General features: G+C 48.8%; 1 protein-coding gene across 6 annotated transcripts in view; it reads left to right on the top strand.

Moving 5' to 3' along the window:
* Positions 1 to 22,424, top strand: part of ITGAE (integrin subunit alpha E) — a 75,000-nt gene that overhangs the window by 35,690 nt on the left and 16,886 nt on the right. For 5 of the 6 annotated variants that reach the window (XM_028095472.2, XM_028095468.2, XM_028095469.2 and 2 more), the window contains exons 3-21: positions 1,262 to 1,353; positions 2,594 to 2,661; positions 3,039 to 3,156; positions 3,365 to 3,493; positions 3,913 to 4,028; positions 4,671 to 4,822; positions 6,006 to 6,159; positions 6,726 to 6,876; positions 7,374 to 7,441; positions 8,208 to 8,343; positions 8,948 to 9,090; positions 9,443 to 9,583; positions 10,199 to 10,432; positions 11,400 to 11,530; positions 12,888 to 13,018; positions 13,774 to 13,940; positions 15,138 to 15,266; positions 18,322 to 18,395; positions 21,849 to 21,981. In XM_028095472.2, coding sequence (XP_027951273.1) covers positions 1,262 to 1,353; positions 2,594 to 2,661; positions 3,039 to 3,156; positions 3,365 to 3,493; positions 3,913 to 4,028; positions 4,671 to 4,822; positions 6,006 to 6,159; positions 6,726 to 6,876; positions 7,374 to 7,441; positions 8,208 to 8,343; positions 8,948 to 9,090; positions 9,443 to 9,583; positions 10,199 to 10,432; positions 11,400 to 11,530; positions 12,888 to 13,018; positions 13,774 to 13,940; positions 15,138 to 15,266; positions 18,322 to 18,395; positions 21,849 to 21,981 — 2,467 coding nt within the window. Of the gene's footprint in view, positions 1 to 1,261; positions 1,354 to 2,593; positions 2,662 to 3,038; positions 3,157 to 3,364; positions 3,494 to 3,912; positions 4,029 to 4,670; positions 4,823 to 6,005; positions 6,160 to 6,725; positions 6,877 to 7,373; positions 7,442 to 8,207; positions 8,344 to 8,947; positions 9,091 to 9,442; positions 9,584 to 10,198; positions 10,433 to 11,399; positions 11,531 to 12,887; positions 13,019 to 13,773; positions 13,941 to 15,137; positions 15,267 to 18,321; positions 18,396 to 21,848; positions 21,982 to 22,424 lie in introns of those variants that run through there. The other variant, XM_028095473.2, reaches the window with a different exon arrangement.

Here is a 22,424-nt window from a genome sequence, read left to right as displayed (position 1 = left end):
ACCAAGCCCCAAGGCTCTGGCAACATTTAGAAGTTAGACAGTGAAGAAGCCAACAAAGGAGTCTGAGAAAGAGTGTTGAGAGAGGTGGGGGGAAATCAAGAAGAAAGTATTTCAAGGAGGGGATGGTCAGATGTCCAGGGCTGCTGAGAGGTTGAAGAAGATAAGGACAGAGAGGTGTCCATTAGATTTGGCAGTGTGGGGACCACTGTTAACCTCGACAGTAGCCGTATCAGAAGGTAGAATCAGCTTGGGGTGGGTTAAGCTGGGGTTGGGGGCATATACACAGGTGTAGACTTTATTATTATTCTTAATCCATGGAGATAAGTAAATGATCTATTTCATAATTATAATAGAGTGATAGGAAGTGAGGAAGTGGAGATGGTACCTCAATCCTGCCACCCAACCCACCATAGCTGCATCATGACCTTTTGAAAGTACAGACTAATATTCCCCATTGTAAAGTCCTCCATGGCTTCCTGCTGCCCTCAGCACAAAGATCTTGGAACTGGTTCACTGTTACCAAGCCCAGCCTCGGGGCCCCTTCCTCAATACCCCCTACTCACAACCCAACCCCTAGGATGGGGAGCTCACTCCCTGCCTTGAAGCAGACCAGTTCTCCCTGGGCAGCATGGATAATGAGAGTGCTTAGGCGGACACTGGACTCTGCTGTCTCCCTGGGCTTGGGATGAGGGGCAAAGTTTGCCTTAGGGAATCATATCTCTGGAGGCTGCCTTAATGTGGCTAAGGCGCTCCCCCCTTCAAACCTCCATTTCTGACTCACCCATAGGATAGAGCACCAACATGCTCTTCTCAGGAAATACTATCACTGAGGCCAGGGCGGGCAGTTCCCCTGGCAGCCACCAGGAAGCCAGCACTGCCCCCAACAGAACCAGCGGTCCTGCTGATGGCTTCCTGGTACCTACCCCCCCCACACCCCAAAGAGTAGGGAGTCTTTATTTACCATCAATACCACCCCCATCTCTGTCAGGGTGAGTCAGCAGAGAGCAGGTGCATTTAACCATTTCCCACCTGGAGCTGTGTAAAGGTAAATGCTGAGCAAATGCCTCCCACATAATGCAGAATCTGCCATTCTGGGCTGGAGTCTGCCTGCCTGCCTCAGGTCGGAACCTCCTCCATTAGTTTTCCAGATAGGGAGCCTGTGAGCCTCTGGATTGGGAGTGGGAAGACAGTGCCTGGGCATGCAGAAAGAAGAAAGGAATCATTGGCCAGCTCAACTTTGCTGTCTACCTTTCCAACTCAGGCTCCTGGTCACCGGCCCTCAAACCAAGGGGGAAGCAGGCCTCCTGCACTGTTGTTCCCTCATCCAAGATAAGATCTCCTGTAAACGAGTAGGTAAGTCTACCTCAACTCCAGGGAATGCTCCTAGGACCTCCTTCCAAGGAATCCCACTTATCTGGCCCAGTCCACTTGAACCTAGTCCAGTCCCTCTACCCTAGATTCCACCACCAATAGCAGGTTTTCTATCTCAATGCCCGACCCCATCCCAACCTGACCCTGATCCCCAGCCCACCTTTCCAGACCCACGCCTAACAAAAATGATACTTAAAATGTATTGAGTGCTCACCATGTGCCTGGCACTGTGCTAAGTGCTTTGTTCGCTTTTAATCCTCAAAATTATACCATTTTATAAAAGAGGAAGCTATAGCTCAGAGAAGTCCTTTGATTGCCAGTATGACTAAGGTCATGCATCTAGAGCTGGCAAACTCAACTCTGATTCCAAAACCCAACCTGTCCCAACTCAACACACCTCAGTGGAATCCAACCCCACCCCTCCCAACCTGTGGCCATCCTAGCATCTAGCATGGGACTGGCATACAGTAGACACTCAATAAATGCTGTTTGAAAGAATAAATGAGGAAACAAATGAATGGACCTAATTCACTCATTAACCAACTCTACCCATCCCACCCAGTCCAGCTCAAGGCCTACATTTGCTGATGACCCTTCGACTGTGTATGGTAGAGTCCTTGTCTCTGTGAGAGACATGATGTGGAACAGCCTCACTCTCTGCTTCAGAAGGGGATGCAGGCTGGCAGGGCAACTGAGTGATCTTATGGCTTGAAAATGCATCTTCTGAGGCCCACAATATAGAGAGAAATGAGGGAGCTACATGTTCACCCTGGGGTCTCGGTGGGGAGCAGTAAGATTCTCCAGCAACAGAACTTTGAGATTAGAGAGTTCATTGATCCTTATAGCCAGTCCTTTAGCATCTTGCACACCTCCCTGGTGCTGCACACACCCACCAGCTAGTGCTTCTCTGCCCTCCTGCCCCTCTAGACTGGGACCCCCTGTAAGAAAAGCCCTAGGTCTCAGTTATTTCTAGATCCCCATCACCATCTGGCATGAGGCCAGGCACAGAGCAGACATTTGTTGAATGAGTCAGTGAATAAGTTTGGGGAATAGCCACTTTGCCCTGAACATGTCCAGGCCTGTACTTGAAATCCCCTCAACCAGCTTCTAGAGGCTGCTCCGAATGGCCAACAGTTCTTCATGGGGCCCCGTGACATCTGACCTTGGCTGAAGAGTTGCCTCCCAGCATCCCTCCCTCCTTACCTGGCCTTAACTGTTTCAGAGATTGTCCCCACCCCAAAGGGAAGGTACCGGGGAGTGACAGTTGTTCGGAACCACCACAGTGTTTTGGTGAGTGTGCATGAGGTGGGGCAATGGAGGGCTTCAGGGAGGGTGGCATTAACCCTATGGTTGACCAGTGTTGATACCGGTCTGACTGGTATATTCTCAGGGCTGAGCCCAGCTATCTCCTTGGTACCAACCCCAGGACTGACCAAGGCTTGGACCTGGGTACTCCATGTGAGCAGCACACTGACCCAGGTGCTTAACCTCAGCTTTGACCCCAGCATGACTCCTACCCCCTGCTGAGGGGTGAACGAACTACTCCTACATCCTCTGCCTGGTTGATGAACTTGGTTCTGGCATGGGAGTGATGGTGTAGCTGTGATTAGGGGGACTGTGCTGGAGGTGACCTAGGCTTTCCCCTCCCTTTCTCCCCCCTCCCCTAGATCTGCATTCAAGTGCTGGCCCGGAAGCCCCACAGCCTCAGCTCAGAACTCACAGGAACATGCAGCCTACTATCCAACAACTTCCAAAACCACACCCAGGTCCACTTCTCCAACCTTGGTAAGGGTTGGACACTCACTGACCTTGGACAGCATTGAAGAGATCTCCTCGGGTCTCTAAGAAGAGGCATGGCAGATGTAGAGGGACATAGGGCAAGGCAAGCCTAGGCCCCTGTGAAGGGAATCAGGGCAGATCTAAGTGTGGGCCTGCCTGGAGGTGAACAAGGAGGCTGTCTGACTCTGAGTTCTTCCATGTGCGTTTTTTAAAGAAAATCTGGATCCTAGTGCACATGTGGATGACAGAAACTGCCACAGGAACAAGAAAGGCAACATAGAGAAGCCAGCCAGGTGGCGCCGGACTCTGAAGACACAGGAAGATGAGGAGGAGGAGGCAGCCGGTGAGAAGAGGCAGATCTGGGTTGCTCTCAGAGGCCATCAGAGCCGATCCCTAAGCTGGCGACCTCCAGCAGCCCTGCCCAGAGGTTCTGAGGCCTCTGGGGGGAGGTGTGCCTAGGTCTGGAAGATGGGGAGCAATGGCTAGATTCTATAGACCTGGTCAGTCCCAGCTCTGCCCTCCTCCATATTACAGATGGGGAAACTGAGGCCTAAAGAGCAGGAGCGATGGCAGTGACTCACTTGGCAAGTCAGAGTGAGCAGGCTCTGGCTCTCTGCCTCTGAGACAAAATCTTCAATCTTGGGAACTTTACCAACTTCCTCCCTGAACTGAGCCCCCAGAGCTTGAATGGGGTGGGTACCCCACAGGGCAGTACATGCTGCCCTCACTGCTGCCTCAAATCCCATGCTCACTCCTGACCAGGCACTGAGATTGCCATCGTCCTGGATGGCTCAGGAAGCATTGACCCCCCAGACTTCCAGAGAGCCAAAGACTTCGTCTCCAACATGATGAGGAACTTCTATGAGAAGTGCTTTGAGGTGGGCTTCCCTAAGAGGTAGACTCACATGGTCTATCAGTTCTCTATTGCTGTGAACACACCACCTCAAAACAACAACCACTTATTTGCTCACAGTTCTGTGGATCAGCTATGTAGGCTGGGCTCAGCTGGGTGGTTCTTCTGCTGGTCTTGCCTGCAGTTAGTCCTGCAGCTGCAGACATCTCGTTGCTTGACTGGATGGCCTAAGATGGCCTTACTTGTCTGGGCCATGTGCTTCCAGCAGGCCAGCCCAACTTTTTCATGGCTATAGTGTTCCAAGAGGGCAAGACCCAATGCATGCATGCACTTTTCACGGTTCTGACTGTATCACATTTGCCAATGTCCCATTGGCCAAAGCCGGTCACATGACCAACCCCATAGTCTATATGTGGGAGGGGGACTACACAGAGACATGATTTCAGGGACAAGTCTGTGATTCCCTGGGAACCATTATTATCATAGCTTCCTCCATCTCTGCTTGCTTAGAGATTTCCCTCTGCTTTAACATCTCCTCCTGCCTAGAGGCAAGGAGAAATGAATGGATTCTTTTACTACTTCCAGGGGGAGCCATCTAAGGGTCAGGGGGTGCTTTGGGCATGGGGATTCTGCCAACCTCCTCCTCACCTTGGCTTCTGCTCTTTAGTGCAGCTTTGCCCTGGTGCAATACGGGGAAGTGATCCAGACTGAGTTTGATCTTCGGGATAGCCAGGATGTGATGGCCTCCCTCGCCAGAGTCCAGAACATCACTCAAGTGGGGAGAGTCACCAAGACTGCTTCTGCCATGCAGCATGTCCTGTAAGTACAAGGGCAGTGGGAATTCCCTGAGCACCTACTACATGCCGGCTCATGGCCCTGCCCAGAAGCTCCGAGGCCTCATGCCTGGAGAGGTGTCTGGATAGAGCAGCGAGGAGGAGAGGATCAGGTTCTAGCTCTTCCTGGGCTAAGGGGAATGCGAGGTCTTTCAATCCAGCCCCGGCTGATGGATGATATCCCAAGACATCCTCCAAAAATTCTTCCAAAGACTCCAATTGTGAGCAGCAGTAGAGCACAGTGCTTACAGGTATGGGCTTCGTGGCTGCCTGGGTTCAATCCCAGCCCCAGTTTGTACTTCAGAGACCTTGGGTGAGTTGCCTAACCTGTCTGTGCTTCAGTTGCCTAACTTTTTCTTTTTTTTCTCTTTTTTTTTTGAGAGAGAGAGAATGAGCTCACATGTGCGAGCAGGGGTGGGAGGTTGGAGGAGGGGCAGAGAGAGAGGAAGAAAGAGAATCTTAGGCAGGCTCCATGCCCCATGCGGAGAGCAATGCAGAGTGCGATCTCATGACCCTGAGATTATGACCTGAGCCAAAACGCTTAATGGACTGAACCACCCAGGAGCCCCCGATGCCTCACTTTTAAAATGAGAATAAATAGGGGCATCTGGGTGGCTCAGTTGATTGAGGGACCGACTCTTGGTCCTGAGATCGAGGCTCATGTCAGGCTCTGTGCTCAGCATGGAGTCTGCCTCAGATTCTCTTTCCCTCTGCCCCTACCCCTGAGCGCACACTCTCTTTCTCTCTCTCTCTCAAAATAAATAATAAATAAATTAATTAAATAAAATGAGAATAATAATAGTACTTGTCTTATAGGATTTGGTGAGGATTAAATGGGTTAAAATATATCCAGTGCTTACGACAGTGTCTGGCACATAAGTACTATGTAAATATTAGCCACTATTATTAATATCGTTATTATTCACGAGAGTAGACTGAAGTGCTGTCCAGAACTTTTCTATGGGAGGAGGTGAGGGGCAAGGCGTGTCACAGCCTCCCCTCCACCTGGCCCTGCTGTATGCCAAAGGGGGGCTCTTTGGATTTTTGTTCCCCATTTTGGAGGGCTCCTTAAATCTCTCTAATTCTAAAACAGGTCAGTGAATAAAATTTCCCAGAGCTCAATATCCCTCTGGCAAAGTTCTCCTCCTCATTTACTGTCCCCTACTTAGAGACAACGTCTTCACACCAAGCCACGGCTCCAGAAAAAATGCATCCAAGGTCATGGTGGTACTCACCGATGGGGACATATTTGAGGACCCACTCAACCTCACTACTGTCATCAATTCCCCAAAGATGCAAGGTGTTGAGCGCTTTGCCATTGGGGTAAGAGCCAAGAGTTGGGGGCACCTCCTGACCCTGTGCAGCCTGGGGTGGGGAGGAGCCAGGGTTCCTGGTAGGGGCTTCTGTAAACAGCTTACTCAAGCCTTGCTCTATTTACAGACACTCACCAACTACTCCCAGTCCCTATATCCTGAACTTCCCCCATTCCATACTGGGTCTTCCCACAGAGGGCTTGTTTCCCAGTGGTGGTCACAGCTCACTTGCCCAGCAGTGATGGGAAGAGCAGTGGACATGCAGGGATCCCAAAGGAAGGACATCAGGGAAGGTTCCTGGAGGAGATGGTGCTAAGCTGAGTCTTGGAGGACAAATAGGAGGAGCTAGTCTAGGGTGCAGGGGAGGTGGGATGGGCTCTGCAGGCAAAGGGCATAGCATGGGAGAATGAGCCTGGTGTGAGAAGGAAGGAGTGTGTGCAGGAGAACAGGGAGCAGGGAACAGAGGCAGGGGGTGGAGGGCCCTGAAGGCCAGCAGAGGAGTTCAGCCCTCTCCCTGGGCCTGGGATCCAGCCTGCTCTCGCGATCCCGATCCACTGACCGAGGGCCCCTGTGCAGGTGGGAAAGGCATTTGAGAATAATAAGACCTACAGTGAATTGAAGCTGATCGCCTCAGACCCCGATGACAGATATGCCTTCAAGGTGACCAACTACACAGCACTGGATGGACTGCTGAGCAAACTGCAGCAGAATATCGTTCAGATGGAAGGTGAGGCCTCTGCGGGGCAAGTCCCCTCAGCATCTGGCAGGAGGCCAAGCCCTGTGCTCTGGCCCCACTCCTGTCCTACCTCCGTATGGCTCTCTGGGCAACTCCCCTGACTTTTCTGAGCCTCAGCTGTCCCATCTCTATAAAGATGGTCCCCCTAAAGTCCCCCCCAGGCCTCCTCACTTCCCCAGAGTCCCCTGAAGCTCTGATGAGAAGCTTCTTCTGATGCTGGAAAACGAAGGATGACTGGAGCATGGATCCCACTCTCAGGAACTCACAGATGAGGAAACTGAGGCCCAGAAAGCGGGAGTGAGCTGCCCAAGCTTACTCTGCCAGTAGTTACTAAAGCAGGACCAGGTTTCCAGTCTCAGCCTGGTGTGTGTCCCATTATTCTGAATGCCATTCCCTCTGGGTATGAGATCAAACTGGGCTCTTACCTGACTTGGTTTCTCCCTTCACCTCAGCCCACAGCAGTGTCTCACTGGCTTCTTGGCTTCTAGGCACGGTTGGAGAGGCCCTCCACTACCAGCTGGCACAGATCGGGTTCAGTGCCCAGATCCTGGATAAGGTATGTGGCCAACTCAACACCAGGCAGGCTTACCGTAGAGGAGGGGCCCCAGGGATACCCAGGGACTTGGGGACCCCTGGCTCACAGTGTAGGGCTCTGCCCTCCTGTAACGAGGCCTCTGAACCAGCCCTTTTAGGATAAAGGGAAACACTTGTATTTGCTTGCCCTAATCTGGACCACTGAAGTAGATGAAAGAATGGCCATATTTATTACAGGAGGTCGTTTTGTTCTGTGTGCCCAGGGATAGAGCAGTTCCCCCTTAATATGCACTACTAACACAGGCTTTGGCTTGGGTCACTTGCCTACCAAGTTTCATACTTGTCCTCAGAGGCACTGTTCCTCGCGATGGGAAAAGATGCAGGCATGGTGAGGACACCAGCCTTGCATGGACGTGGAATTATGGTTAGCAAATTGCTCAACACAGGTGGGCCTTGTGTGCCAGGCAACCTGTACAGTAGGACATGAACTCTGTCTTGTTCAATCCTACTTTGTTTTAATGCTCAACATCTGGGGCCTGGGTCAGATTTCTGTCCTGGGGTTGACCGGTACTGGAGGGACAGTTGTCCTGATAGGGTCATGGGTACAAGGCAGGAACCGAGTATTTGCCCGTCTTATCTTCCTCCTGCGTATCTAGCCAGGTGGTCAGTGATCACTGAACGTAAACGTGCCCTCCACCCCTGCCCCCCAGCTCCCCGTACCCCCACCCCTGCTGTGGCTGGCCTGGGTCCCTCCCCCTCAGATGGCCTCCAACACTCGTCCCTTGTAGGGGCAGGTGCTGCTTGGTGCTGTCGGGGCCTTTAACTGGTCGGGGGGCGCACTGCTCTACGACATGCACAGCCACCAGGGTCGCTTCCTGAACCAGACTGCGGCGGATACCAAGAATGCACAGTACAGCTATCTGGGTGAGGCGGGGCCTGGAGACCACCTGAGTGAGGGTGGGGCCCAGGGAGGGACACTGAGGCTGGGCATCAGACTGCATGAGGCTTCCTAGTTAGGGCAGGCTCTGGTCAGTCACATGGACTGAGCAATAGGCCTTGGTTAGGGACCCTGAGGCTGAGAATTAGGGCCTTCTGGATGAGGACAGGGCCTCCTCAGTACTGAAGCTCAGGGTGGCCCTGGGCAGCTACCTGAGGAGGCAGGGCCTCACCGTTAAGAGTAGTGGTGAGTGACCCTTCACCCCTCTCCCTGGTCCTCATATACTGTGTGTGTGATGAACATGGGTGGTGAATGTGTGTGAAGGAGTGTATTTTGAATGAAGCTGTATATATAATAATGAGTGCATATCACTTCTGTGTGGTGGGGCACATGTGTGTGACAAGCCACAGTGGGTAAGTACGAGCACTCCCTGATGACAATTTTTAAAAGGATGAGAAAGATAGTTTCTTCAAATCTGCCCCCCTGCCCAGGCTACTTTGACGGACTGGCTGGGAAAGTGGGCGGGGGGAGTCAAAGGAGTGGCCCAATGGGAGCTCCCAACCACAACCACCACCAACCCCCTTGTCCCAGGTTACGCAGTGGCCCTACTGCACAAGACCTGTGGCCTCTCCTATGTGGCGGGGGCTCCACGGTACAAGCAGCGGGGGGCCGTATTTGAGCTCCAGAAGCAGGGCAGAGAGACCAACTTCGTGCCAGTGCTGGAGGGAGAGCAGGTACCTGCTGGAGAAGGGTGCCCCTGTTATTATGGAGGGAGGATCTAGTGGCCCTGGAGGGAATGGGACAGGCTTCGAGGCACACAGTGGGTTATGGACTCAGCCTGGACAGAACTCAGGCAGAATGCAGTGCCATTGCCCCAGCTCTGCATGTCTGATTGTCAGCTGGCTTCCCCCATTGCAGGGGATATAGCCGCTCACCCAGGCTTTCTTGTTACTCTGGTGAACATGTTGATCTGGAATGACCCAAACTGGCAGTCAGGAAGAGCAGGAGCAGGGATTTGGCCTTGCTGAGGGGTATCGGGAAGGCCTCCACAGCACCCTTGTGTGCTAAGTTCCTCCTGGGCTGTAGATGGGATCCTATTTTGGTTCTGAGCTGTGCCCTGTGGACATTGACATGGATGGGACCACGGACCTCCTGCTGGTGGCGGCTCCATTCTACCACATTCACAGAGAGGAAGGCAGAGTCTATGTGTACCATCTGAATGAGCAGGTGGGAGTCTCCGTCTTTGCAGGCTTGCTGGGGTTGTGGCGGCTCAGCCTGGTGCAGATGTGTTGGAGGTTGGGAGCACCCTGGTCCTGTCTTGCATGGAAGGACAGCGATGGGGAGGTGCTCAGGGTGGATGGTGGCCAATGGGGCACCATCACCTTTCCTCCCGTACTCTGTTTTTTCACTTTCTTCACCCCATCGTCTCATGTTGATGATGATAATATCCCACAGATCTGCACAGTTGACAAAGCATGTTTTGTCTATGATCTCACTTGATCTCAGGAAGCTGAGGCTCAACAATGTTGAGATTAGCTCAAGTTTACATAGCAAGTGTGTGGTCGAGCCAAGACTAGAACCCAGGCCTCCCAATTGCCAGTCCAGTACCCGTAACTGTGGGAACAGAGGGGGCAGGCTCTGGGTGCTGAACTGCAAGGCAGGAGGATCCCAGCTTTACCACTCACTCACTGTGTAACCTTGGGGAGGTCCGTTGCCTTTTCTGAGCCTCAGCCTCCCTACTAGAGAATCAGAAACAAGTCCAATGAGCATGCCTCCTGGGGTGGCATGGGTGTGCATGCTGCATCCCTCTCTTGAGGGCTGAGCTGCCTCTTTGCTTTACAGAATGGTTCCAATGGTTCCTTCTCCTTGGCATGCACTCTGAGTGGGCACCCTGGATTCACTAATGTCCGATTTGGCTTTGCCATGGCAACAATAGGGGATATCAGTCAGGATAACCTCACAGATGTGGCCATTGGGGCCCCCCTGGAGGGTTTTGAGGCAGTCGATGGCACCAGCTTTGGCAGCGTGTACATCTACAATGGACGCCAGGATGGCCTTTCAACTAGCCCCTCTCAGGTAACCTGCAGGGCTTTCTTCAGCCTCTGCTCTGGGATTCTGACCTCCCCTATATGTGATGGCCTGAGCCCAAGCCAGCTGCAGTTCTAAGTGTCGGGCAGGTCCCAAGGGGTTAGGAGTGCCCAGTGAAGCACAGAAGTCCCTCAGAGGTTCCAGGCCAGGGCCTCACCCCAGACACTTCCAGTGGGGTAAGAGGTTGTGGCAACATCTGTCTATTTCCTTAGCTGTATCTCCCTTTTTTGGCATTCCTGACCATGGACCTCCCTCAGATTCTCCTTCCTCTCCTTCTGTCCCTTCTCTGGCTCCTGTCCCCCACCCACCTCCTCCATGCCTTAACTCTCATGCCCCAGGACTCCATTGCCAGCCTCTCATGTTACCTATTTTGTGGGCACTTTTACCCACCTCAGACCACAGTTTCTCTCCTAACTTCTGTCTAGCTGCCTCCTGAACACCGCACTGGATGGCCCCCCAGGCATCTCAGTCTCATGCTGCCTAACCCAAAGCATCCTCTTCCCCCAGACCTGCTGCTCCTCTGGACCCCGTCCACTCATGCCCCACACATGTCCTAATGATTCTGTTTCCCCTTCCCACCCCCGGCCTGGCTCCTGTCTCTCCCCATCTTCTCCCATGTCTGATTAGACAGGCCCACCTCACTGCCCAGCCCCTCATCAAGCCTCCTTGTACCCAAATCCCCTTCTGTTCCCACTGTAGTGGCCCCCAGCTATGTCCTCAGATGGCCCTGCTCTTCCCCACCCCCTGCTTCCCTCGCTCTCCCCATGTCAAGTCCCACCTGCCCTTCAGGGCTCCATTCAAATGCCACTACCCCTGGGAAACCTTGCCCTTCTTTTTTCAGTTCCTCAGCTGAGGGCTCCCTGGGGTGGGGACCAAAGCTGATCATGCTGATTTGAATAAAACCCAAAAGGACTCCCCTTCTCCTCCTCCATGCCTTGTGTTTCTCCCTCCACAGCGGATCAAAGCTTCAGCGGTCGCCTCAGGACTCCACTACTTCGGCATGTCAGTGGCTGGTGGCTTAGATCTGACCGGTGACCACCTTGCTGACATCACTGTGGGCACTCTGGGCCGGGCAGCTGTGCTCCGGTAGGGGTTCGCCCTGCCTTCTGTGGTCCCAAGTCCCAGCCTCACCTAGTTGCCCTGCCTTCAGTGACCCCATGAAGACACCAGGAACTGATGGAGGGAGTAAATGTGTTTGTTAAGGGCATCAGCTCTGGAATCTGTGCATCTGGCTTTGAACCTCGGTTCTCAATTAACCATGCGCCCTTGGGCAAGTTATTGTATTCTGAGTCCCAATTTTCTCATCCGTAAATGGGAATAACACTAGCATCTACCCCACAGAGTTATGAAGATTGAGAGAATCTTTGCAAAGTATTTGGTACAGTGGTCAGTGAAGGCTATTATTTTGATGATGATATGAATTTCAGAGCTTCTATGCTCCATCCCTAAGTAAATTATCAAATCCCATGGCTGTAAAGACTCTGGCAAAGCACCTATCTGCCCTGTGCCCTCCACTGAGCTCCAGACTTGGCCGTCTATCGAACATCCCTCTTGGCTGTTACTGTCAGGCATCTCAAAGTTAAAATGTCTAAAAATGGGCCTCATATTCTCACCCATTCCTCATTCTCCCAACCTGCCCTTCCCCATGCTTCCCAGCTCAGTAAATGGCACCATTTGTTCAGGACAAAAACCTAGGAGTCATCCTTGGTTCCTCTTTCCTTCTTCTGCCACCCCATTAACAAGATTTTGTTGGCTTTGTCTCCAAAATACCTCCCCGTACAAGACGCTGTCATCTCTCACCTCCACCATTGCTATGGCATTCTTCCCTGCCTCCACTCCCCATGCTCCATTCTCCACGCAGCTGCCAGAGTAATCCCTTTATTCTGCTGCTTAAAACCCCTCAACAGCTCCCACTTAGAGAGGAACATCCAAATTCCTTGCAGTGGCCCACCCTCTCCGTGGCCTGGCCCTGCCTACCCCTCCACCCCCATCTCCTATGCTCTGTCTCACGAACTGTGCTCCAGTCATGCTGACCTCTGTGTTCCTCAAACAAATCAAGCTCATTGCTGCCACACGCCCTTTGTACTAGCTGTACTTTCCGCTGGGAGTGAGGGTCCCCTTATATTCAGCTCTAGTTAACACATCTCAAATGTCTCATCAGTGAGGCCAGCCATGATCACCCAACCTAAGTAGACCCCAATCTCTATTACCTTATCCTATTTTATTATCATAGCATTACCTGTACATAGTTTCTTCTTATTTGCTTATTGTCTGTTTTCCCACTAGAGGAGGGACTTGTCTCTTTCCCTACTCTATCCCGAAAATGCAGAACAACACTTGGTATATTGGAGATGTTCAATAAATATTCACTGAAGGAATGAATGAGCCAAGCGCTGAAGGTCTTACAGTCATTTCTCACAGTTCTCTTTGCTGTCTCGTTTAGCTCAAGACCTGTGGTTTACCTGAAGGTGTCCATGACCTTCACCCCCAAGGCACTGCCCATTGGCTTCAACAGCAGTGTGAATGCATGTTTGTGTTTTGAAATCAACCCTATGACCACAGCTGCTAAGTCAGGTAACAGGCAGCCTAACTGACCCCACCACCACCACCTGCCAAGGGTTGTGGTCATTCCTTGTTGGCTTCAGTAGGGGACAGGAAAAGAGGCCTGCCGGGGGAGGGGTACAGGGAGTATTATGAAGTCCTGGTGCTTGAAATCCCTCTATTAGAGCTGAGTTCCTTTGACATTAGGTTCTGTTTAATGGGAAGTGACCCAGAAAAGGGTGGTCTGCTATTAAATCCATACTATGAAGGGATTTATCCCTGCTGGGAAGAGGTGCTTTGGATCTCTTCCTCAAGGTTGAAGGATTGAGTTCTTGAAAGCACACTCAGAAAAAAGCAGCCATGCCTCCATCTCCCATCTCTTCTATTCTGTACAGTAAGGGAGCTGGCCCAGGTGGTCTGAAGGTGCTTCCAGCTCTGCTATCCTCGGGTTTTACTCTATGGTTTCTCTCCCATCTTCTGATTATTCTTCCTCCTTCCTTTCTCCTTCACTCATAGCCTCTTCTCTGAGCCCTCCTTCCCCTAAGGGAAGACTGACTCAGCCCTAAGAATGGGTTTGGAGCTGGACCAAACTGGGGAACCCTAGCCAGGTGCCAGAAGACCATGAGAAAGGTACTTCCGAAATGAAGAAACTCAGGAATCCAGCACAAGGGACTAGGTGGGGACACCATGCAGGAGGGGCTCATAAGGAACTGCAGGCAGGAGAGGGGCACTTTGTCTAAGGCTTACCCACTCCAGCCTCATCATGAAAGTCTGGTCTTCATTCCCAGGCTTCAGAGAGACACTCCTGAACTTCACGGTGGATGTGGACGTGATGAAGCAGAGGAAGAGGCTGCAGTGTTCAGACAAGAGAATTTGTCAGAGCCACCATAAGGAGTGGGATGGCGGTGTGCCTCGGCTTTGTGAGTCCCTCCTGCTCATTCCCACAGAGGGAGAGGTGAGTGGAGGAGTTTAGAAGAAAGTCCAGAGGAGTGTATATTGTTGAGAAAAGATTTGAGGTGCATGCAATGAAGGGCATAGACCCAAAACAAACTAGGCAATTAAAATAATCCTAATAGATCAAGAACCACATAATGACATGAGAGACGGAGTTAATTGTCCTAGAACTCCAGAGTAAAGAAATCTGCTGAAATTGAACATTTACTGTACCTCTGAACTTCCCAGAAGCTCGACACAAAGAGAAATGTTCAACTGTCTGCCATTTTTCTTGGTAACCAATCAGGAATAACAGAGGTCCCCCACCTCACGTGGTAGTAGCAGTGGGGCTACTGAAGGATTGAGTTCCTGAAAGCACACCTGGTAGTAGCAGTGGGGCTGAGTGCCTTTATATGAATAAACATCAGAAAATTTGAATGAGAAAGTAGAAATAAAGACAAGAGTTATCATTTACAAAGGCTTACTCCTGACAAAGGTGCCTAGAGACATAAAAGAAATGTATTTGTCAGCATTCAGAGCCTGGCAGGGCCTAGAAGGGCCTAGAAGGACCTAGAAGGATCATTTATGCCAGTAAACTCGTAAATTATGCTTCTGCCTACACATCTGTTCCTATGTCTGTTCAGTGTTAACTGGATTATGAGAGAGTTTCTAGCAAGTCTATGCCTTCCTTCAATGAAAGTTCCATTTTCCACACAGGAATCAGGCTCACTGACTCTCGGGTGTTCAGAGCTCCTACTGTGGCTGAAAGGCTCACTTAAGGAGAATGGCCAATGGCACCCTACACAATCTCCTTATGTTCAGCTTGTACCTTTCTAATATGTCCTGCAGGCTGCTTTGAGAAAGATCTTTATAAACACAGATGTGACCATGATTCTTCCCTTCTGTGGCATCCATTTGCCCTCCAAAAAATTCAAATTGGTTTTAAAATTCTGCTGGCCAAAATCCCTTTGGGTTTGGGATGGGAACCATCAGGAGTTATCCGGCCTGAGGCCATAGCAGATCAAGTGAGATTTTCCCACAGCTCTAGGCAGCTTGGTTGAAGGAAGTTTCCCTTCAGCTTGGCTTATTTGGAAGAGGCTTACAACTTCTGACTCACCACTTTCATTGTTTGTTTCTTATTATGACTACTTTAAAATTAAAAGTATTCTCCTTGTCATCTTGTCCCCGACTCTGACCCTGCATTACTTGGTAACTCTAGCTCTGTGAGGAGGACTGCTTCTCCAACATCAGTGTCAGCGTCAGCTACCAACTCCAGACCACGGAGGGCCAGAGGGACCATCCCCACCCTGTTTTGGACTTCTACACTAAGCCCTTCGCCATCTTCCAGGTGACTCAGCTACACAAGAATCTCCTGGGAGCCACACCCGAACAAGCACCTGCTCCTCTAACTTCAAAGAATGTTAAAGTTAGGAGGGCCCTCAGACAGTATTTGGGCCCCTTGGCTGTTTAAATGGGGAAATTGAGTTCCTAAGATGGTGTTAATTTGCCTAGGGCCTTACTGGTGGGTAACACAACTCTCCAAACCACATGCAAGGTTAGTTCCTTCATGTTCACAGAAAACGTGCTTGCTACACATTTAATGATGCATAGGAATATGTTGTCCAACTTGGCAAGGGTCTCTGATGAGGTGTGGTGGGGTTCCTGGTGTGATGGGGGTCCTGTATGGGGCCCGGACTAGAGCTAACCTGCTCTGTGCTGTAGACAGGATGCCCTTTAGTGCATCTGCTGACCCAGGTCCTGACCACGGCCTTCAGGCTGAATGCCTGGCCTACAAAACCTGTACCCTAAACAAGCAGGTAATGTCACAAGGAACTTCTCTCATAACTAAGGGAAATAAGAGGATGAAATAAACAGTCAAATTTCCTGATTCTTTGATATCTAAGGTGATTTGGTTCCCACCTAGGCCCTGGCCCCCATGGTATTCTGTCAGTCTTCATTTAGAGGGTCTTACAGCATATAGAAAACTCAGCATGATCAAAGTGACAACATGAGCATTTGAAATAATAATTACATTCAGCTGGAATGAACTGCCTCTCCAAAAAGAAAAAGAAGAAGCCAAAAGCAGTTCATACTGGCACAGAAAAGCTTCAGGTAGCATAAGTATATTTCCAGGTAATCATTGGACACTCATGACTGTCTAATATTTTTACAACAATGCTCTATATAAATTAAATTATATAATTCTTTGGCTCAAATTTTGGCCAATATCCAATGAATCAATCACAAATAGTGAATAGAAAGAGAGTAACATAAGGTAACTGTTTCTATTGCTCACCTGCCCAGGAAGCGGGAGAATCAGCGTCCCTATGAGTGAAGATTGTCATCTTGATTATTTTAGGCAAGAAATGTTGTTTTAAACTTATAAATAGTGTATTTATAATAGTGTATTTATTTTGTAAAGAATTTTTAAAAATTTGGTATTGACAGCAAGTTAGATGATTCAGAAAAGATTAGGAGAACTAATATCACAAAATTTCATGAATAAGCAGACGAACATTAATTATATATATTCTGTTTTTTAGAACCTTTTTATTGTGAAATATTTGGCTTGCTAAAAAATTAAAGAATAGTCCAAAGAATTGCCATGCATCTTTTATTCAGATTCCCCAAAAGTTACCGTTTTGACATTTTATCATATTTGCTTTATCATTCTCTCATATATATATATATATATACATATATATATATGCACATCACACATTTATATTTTGCAGCCATTTAAGACTAAGTCACAGATATGATGCCTCTTTTACCCCCCAATACTTCAGTATATATTTCCTAAAAAACAAGAACATTCTCTTACAAAACCACAGTACAAGGATCAAAATCAGGAAATTAACAGTGATAAAATGCCATTATCTAATGTACAAACTTTACTCAGATATCACCAGGCACGTCATGTTGATTTGTCCTTTTGTAATTAATAAGGATCTTATAGAGAGATGCTTTGAGACTGTGTATTTATATCTTACATAACATCCATTCATGATTCTTACCTTAATCAATTATTACTTTGTCCAGCAAAGAGATTTTTTAAAAAAAATTTATTCCATCAATAAAATGGGTGTGGAGAAATTATTTGGTGTTGGGTTAGGCACAGAGGTGTTTCCAAAGAAATGAGTTCTAGCTGGGAGCTTGGTTTAATCCTGCTCTCTTCCACTGGGGTTGAGTGAAAAACTGTTGACCAAGCCAGATAGAGCTCCAAGATCTGACCTCTGCAAACTGCATCTCCCTTCTCCAGGAAGAAGGTTTTCTTTTCTAACTCTGAGCTCCCATTCCAGCTCCAAGCCATGGTAACAGTCTTTGCAGAAAGCTGCTGAGGTGGTGACTGGCTGCTGGGGACATAAGTACAGAGATTCTCCTATTAAGGAGCTGGCTATGTTTCCTTCATAATAAAAAATAGATGCAGCTCCTTTAGAAAATTTGATCTTTCTGAAATAAGTCAAGCAGAGAAAGAAAATTATTGTATGGTTTCACTCATATGTGGAACATAAGGAATAGATCCGAGGACCACAGAGGAAGGGAGGGAAAACTGAATGGGAAGAAATCAGAGAGGGAGACAAACCATGAGAGACTCTGGACTCTGGGAACCAAACTGAGGGTTACAGAAGGGAGAGGGGTGAGGGGAGGGGGTAATAGGGTGATGGATATTAAGGAGGACATGTGTGGTGATGAGCACTGGGTGTTATATGCAACTAATGAATCATTGAACACTACATCAAAAACTAATGTACTATGTGCTGGCTAACTGAACATAATAATAATAATAATAAAAGAAAATTTGATCTTTCAACTTAACTAGGGCTGTTCAACCTTGACTGGGCCTTTTGGACCCTATGTAACCTTCCAAATTAGTTTGTTTTAGTGTAGGCAAGATTATAAGGGGAGTATTTAACCTACGGGGAAGACTGGTCATGGGGACTGGACCTGATAATATGTGATTAGGTATACCCCATTCCTGCCCCTGCTGTTCCTGTCTCTACTTTTAAAAGGACTAAGGAAGCTTCTTTCTCTTCACTTAGGTTTTCCTCCCCCAGATGTTCAGATTAGTGAGTTGTGAACACTGCTGCTTAATTCACATGACATAAATGTGACAGGCACCCCCACCATTCCATGAAGGCCACCCCATTTTTTACCTGGACCAGGCCTGATCGTAGTGTACCTATGTTGTAAGACCAAACACACTCCCTACCCCTGACAGGTCAAGGAATGCCAGTCACAGCTCTCTTGGCCCACGTGGGCACAACCCCAGCCTATCAGCCTCCGCTTCTGTGTACCTGTACTTCTCAGAGTCTAAGAAAGGATAAGTGTGTCCTAAGGAGAAGTTACTGGGGATGGTGGTGTCCCTGGGCTGACCCCTGCTTCTCTCTGTTTGGTTACAGCTGCCCTATGAGAAGAACTGCAAGAATAAGTTGTTCTGTGTTGCTGAGTTACAGATGGCCACCACTACCTCTCAGTGAGTTGGATCCAGTCATCATAGTTTCCACAATTAACTTCCTTCTGAAGGCACACCTGGGCAAAACCCTCATCAAAACCGACCCATCCTCATGGGGTGGCCCATAAAGGGCTTTGCATTTATTATCTCATTGGGTCCTCAGCCACACATGAGGGAAGCAAGAGATTTGTATTCCTGTTTTATAGATTAGGGAACAGACTCAGTAGTTGAAGGACTGTGTGGAGTCACAGTGGTCATTTGGTGGACTTGAACCCAGGTGTCTTGGCACCCTGAATAATGCTATTTTTCATAACCCAGTGTTCCTTGCTCCTAGGACTACCTCAGTTAGAGGTAGCCTCTTCCTTGGCTCACCTCTTAACCAAATTACTTAACTAATTCATTAAATATTTATGGCACATCTCCTTAGTGCCAAGCACTCTACATGCTGAAGATGCATCAGCAAACAACACAGACAAAAATTCTTGCCCTTCTGGTATTTTAGGTGGAGAAGATAATAGGTGAATTTTATATTGATGAGATATACTATGAATAAAAGGCAAGGAAGGTGGGAAAAAGTTCTGGGTAGGGACGGGTTGCAGTTTTAGAATGGTCGGGAAAGGGCTCACTGAGGTGATGATTTGGTATACACAGGAGGAGGTTGAGGAATGGACTCTGTGGGTGTCTGCAGGAAGAGCAACTGCAAATGCCCTGAGATAGAAGCATGGCTGGAGGTGGGAGGAACGGCCAGGACACCAGTGTGGTTGCAGTAGAGTGAGGAAGGGAGAGGTAATGTCAGAGCAGGGAGCACGGTTATTCAGGGCTTCTGAGGCCCTGCATAAGGGCTTTTACTGTGAACTAGGAAACCAGAGGAATGACAGGATCTTGCATTTTAACAGGCTCATTCTTGCTGCTGTGTTGTATGTAGACTGCAGGAGCAAAGATGTAAGCAGGGAGATGGTAAAGATCTATTATAATTCAGGTGGGAAGCGATGGTGACTCGGGCCACAGTGGTAGCAGTTTAAGGTGGTTATATTTTGAAGTTAAAGCCCACAAGATTTGATGACAGATTAGATGTGGGGAGTGAGAGAAAGAGAAGGGTCTAAGGCAGCCTCCGTCATTTCGTCCTGTGCATCTAGAACTTTGCTGTCCAGTACAGTAGCTACTAGTCACATTTGGCTATTTAATTAAAATTAGGTATAATTAAATTTTAGTTCCTCAGGTGAACTAGGCACATTTCAAGTGCTCAACACCCACATATGGCTGGTGATCTTGAACAGCACAGATATAGACTATTTCCATTAATGCAAAAGTTCTGTTGGATCACAACTGAACTCCAGAGTAAAGGCAATGCCAAGAACTGAATTGGGGAAGGAAGCCTTTAGAAGAATGATTTTGGAAGGCAGGGTGGAGAGGAAGAGATAAAGGAGTTTGGCTTTGGACATGTGATGGTCTTAAAATACCCTCCCTGGCTACAAGTGCCATATACAGAACGTGGTACCAATGGCCTGTTGGCCAGAGTAGGCATTTGTGGGGAAGAACACTGTTTCCTGAGTCCTGGTAAGCCTTTTCATAGACATTTGTAGGACTTGTGGATGGCTTAGCCCATCTCGATTACTGAGGATCCAACTGAAGGCTTTTGAGTGCTTTGGAATCCAGCCTGATAAACAGATGCCACTGTTTCCAACGGGAATTGATTACAGACCAGAAGTTCCCTCCCAGCCAACTCCTTGTGATATATATACACACACAACTGGCCCTACGTCGCCCCCTAGTGTAAATAGTAATCAGTCTCTTCTTCTTTTTCAAAAGCATGATTGAGACTAATCTTTAGCATCCAAATATTTCAGTGTTTTCCACGTTTTTGTAGGTACAGATCTCCTAAAGAGCCTAAGGAAAACTACAGGCCCTCCTCCCCAGAGGATCACATGTGCATACATAAGTGTTTGCACTTGGGGCCCTCTGAAACCGTCCCTGGCCCTCAGGTTAAGAACCCCTGTGAAATATTCCAGTGGCTCCCAGATCTCTCTCCTGGGCTCTAGAACAGTATATCCAACTGCTGTTTCAACATCTCTACCTTGTTATGCCATAGGCACCTCTCATTATATCCCCTGACTGGACTCATGTGGTCAGCTGCCACCCTCTGGTCTTCCTCCATGTTCTCTCCCTCACGAATAGCACCACTTGGTTATCCAAGGTGAAAATTCAGGACGCATCCTTGATCCCTCTTTCTGTTGCTCTGGTTGCAAGTGTGGCCTTCCCATATCTGGCTTCAATCCCTTGCCTCTGTCCCCACTACTACTACCTTACACAGGCCTTTGCCATCTCTCGAACGGATTTCCACACGCAGCAGGCTCTAGCTATCTCTGCCCCTCTCTCCCACCGGTCAATCTATCCTCTTCTCAGCTGTGATAAAACAAAAACAACATGACAGGAAAACACATGTCACATTGCTTCCCGAAGCTTCGTAACGTGTTTTTGAACATTTCAGATAGTTAGGAGATTTTCTTTGTATTGCTAATATGTTTTTCTGTAGATCTCAGTGGTGGATAGTGGTTTTATACCTTGGGGCCCGCAGCACCTCAGGGGACTGAAGGAAGCTCTCACAAATCCCCAAGTCTTCTCTCCTCCTGTCTGAACAGACTGTTTTAAACCAGTCTTTAAATTGGAAGGGCCTGAATGATTTTGTGGATGGGAAAGCTGAGGCCAAGAAAGAGGCAGGGACAGTATCTGTCTCATACACCGCTAATCTCCAGTACTGAGCAGAGTACCTGGCACAGAGAAAATACTCCATAAGTATATGTGAAATGTATGAACTTGGGAGAATGAAGTATCTTGCCTAGGGTTGCAGTGAATTGGTAGTAGAAAGAGCATTTATTTTTTTTTTTTTTAAGATTTTACTTTATTTGAAAGAGAGAGAGTGAGAGAGAGCACAAGCGGGGAAGGGTCAGAGGCAGAGGGAGAAGCAGGCTTCCTGCTGAGCAGGGAGCCCGATGCAGGGCTCAATCCCAGGACCCTGGGATCATGGCCTGAGCTGAAGGCAGACGCCTAACGACTGAGCCACCCAGGCGTCCCAGAAAGAGGATTTAAATATAATTTTCCCAACCCTCTCTTGAGAGTGCTAGACCTGAGGCAAATTAGTTAGACTCTCTTGGCTTCTGTTTCCTTTTCTATGCAATGGAGAGTAAGCATACTATTTTATAGGGGCATTACGAGGATTACTTCAGGATGTGAAGCATTTAGCACCGTCCCTGCCATATGGTGAGCACCATGGTAGCCATTAACACCCTCTCACACAGCAACTGAGGTGGGTGTGCTGGTCCAGGCACTTGCTTATGTTGAGGGGAAGAAAATCTAGGCTAAATGTATCCGTCAGGCAATATAAGGAGCTAGTTAAGGATGTTCTATTGTACTGCATTGAGGTTTTTACAGATTAAATAAACTGGTAACATGTACCTATTTGCCTACACTGTGCAGGCAGGAATTGGTGGTGGGTCTCACAAAGGAGCTGACTATGAACATTAACCTAACTAACTCTGGGGAAGATTCCTACATGACGACCATGAGTTTGAATTACCCCAGAAACCTCCAGTTTAAGAGGATACAAAAGGTAACAATGAAACATGCCACTCAAAGCCTTCCCTCCCTGCATACCTGCTTTTTTATGGCAACCTCCTAACTGGTCTCCCTGCCTCCAGGCTCATCTTGGTCCATCCAATAAATGATTGTTAATGAGATGAATCCCCTCCAGTCCAACCACATGCTGTGCTGTGAGTCCAGGCACGCTGTTCTCTGCCTACAGCACCTGCAGTGCGGCTGTTCTGCAGTCACCCTTTCTTTTTTTTTTTAAAGATTTTATTTATTTATTTGACAGAGAGAGAGAGCACATGAGAGGGGGGAGGGTCAGAGGGAGAAGCAGACTTCCTGCTGAGCAGGGAGCCTGATGCGGGACTCGATCCAGGGACTCCAGGATCATGACCTGAGCCGAAGGCAGTCGCTTATAACCAACGGAGCCACCAAGGCACCCTGCAGTCACCCTTTCTTGACCATGGT

Source organism: Eumetopias jubatus, unplaced genomic scaffold (genome assembly GCF_037043125.1).
Source record: "Eumetopias jubatus isolate StellerSeaLion01/CBP00866 unplaced genomic scaffold, mEumJub1_p1.0 scaffold_10, whole genome shotgun sequence".
In the NCBI taxonomy this organism is placed as follows: domain Eukaryota; kingdom Metazoa; phylum Chordata; class Mammalia; order Carnivora; family Otariidae; genus Eumetopias; species Eumetopias jubatus.
Note: the sequence above shows the minus strand (reverse complement) of the source record. Positions and strands in the feature narration are given on the sequence as shown.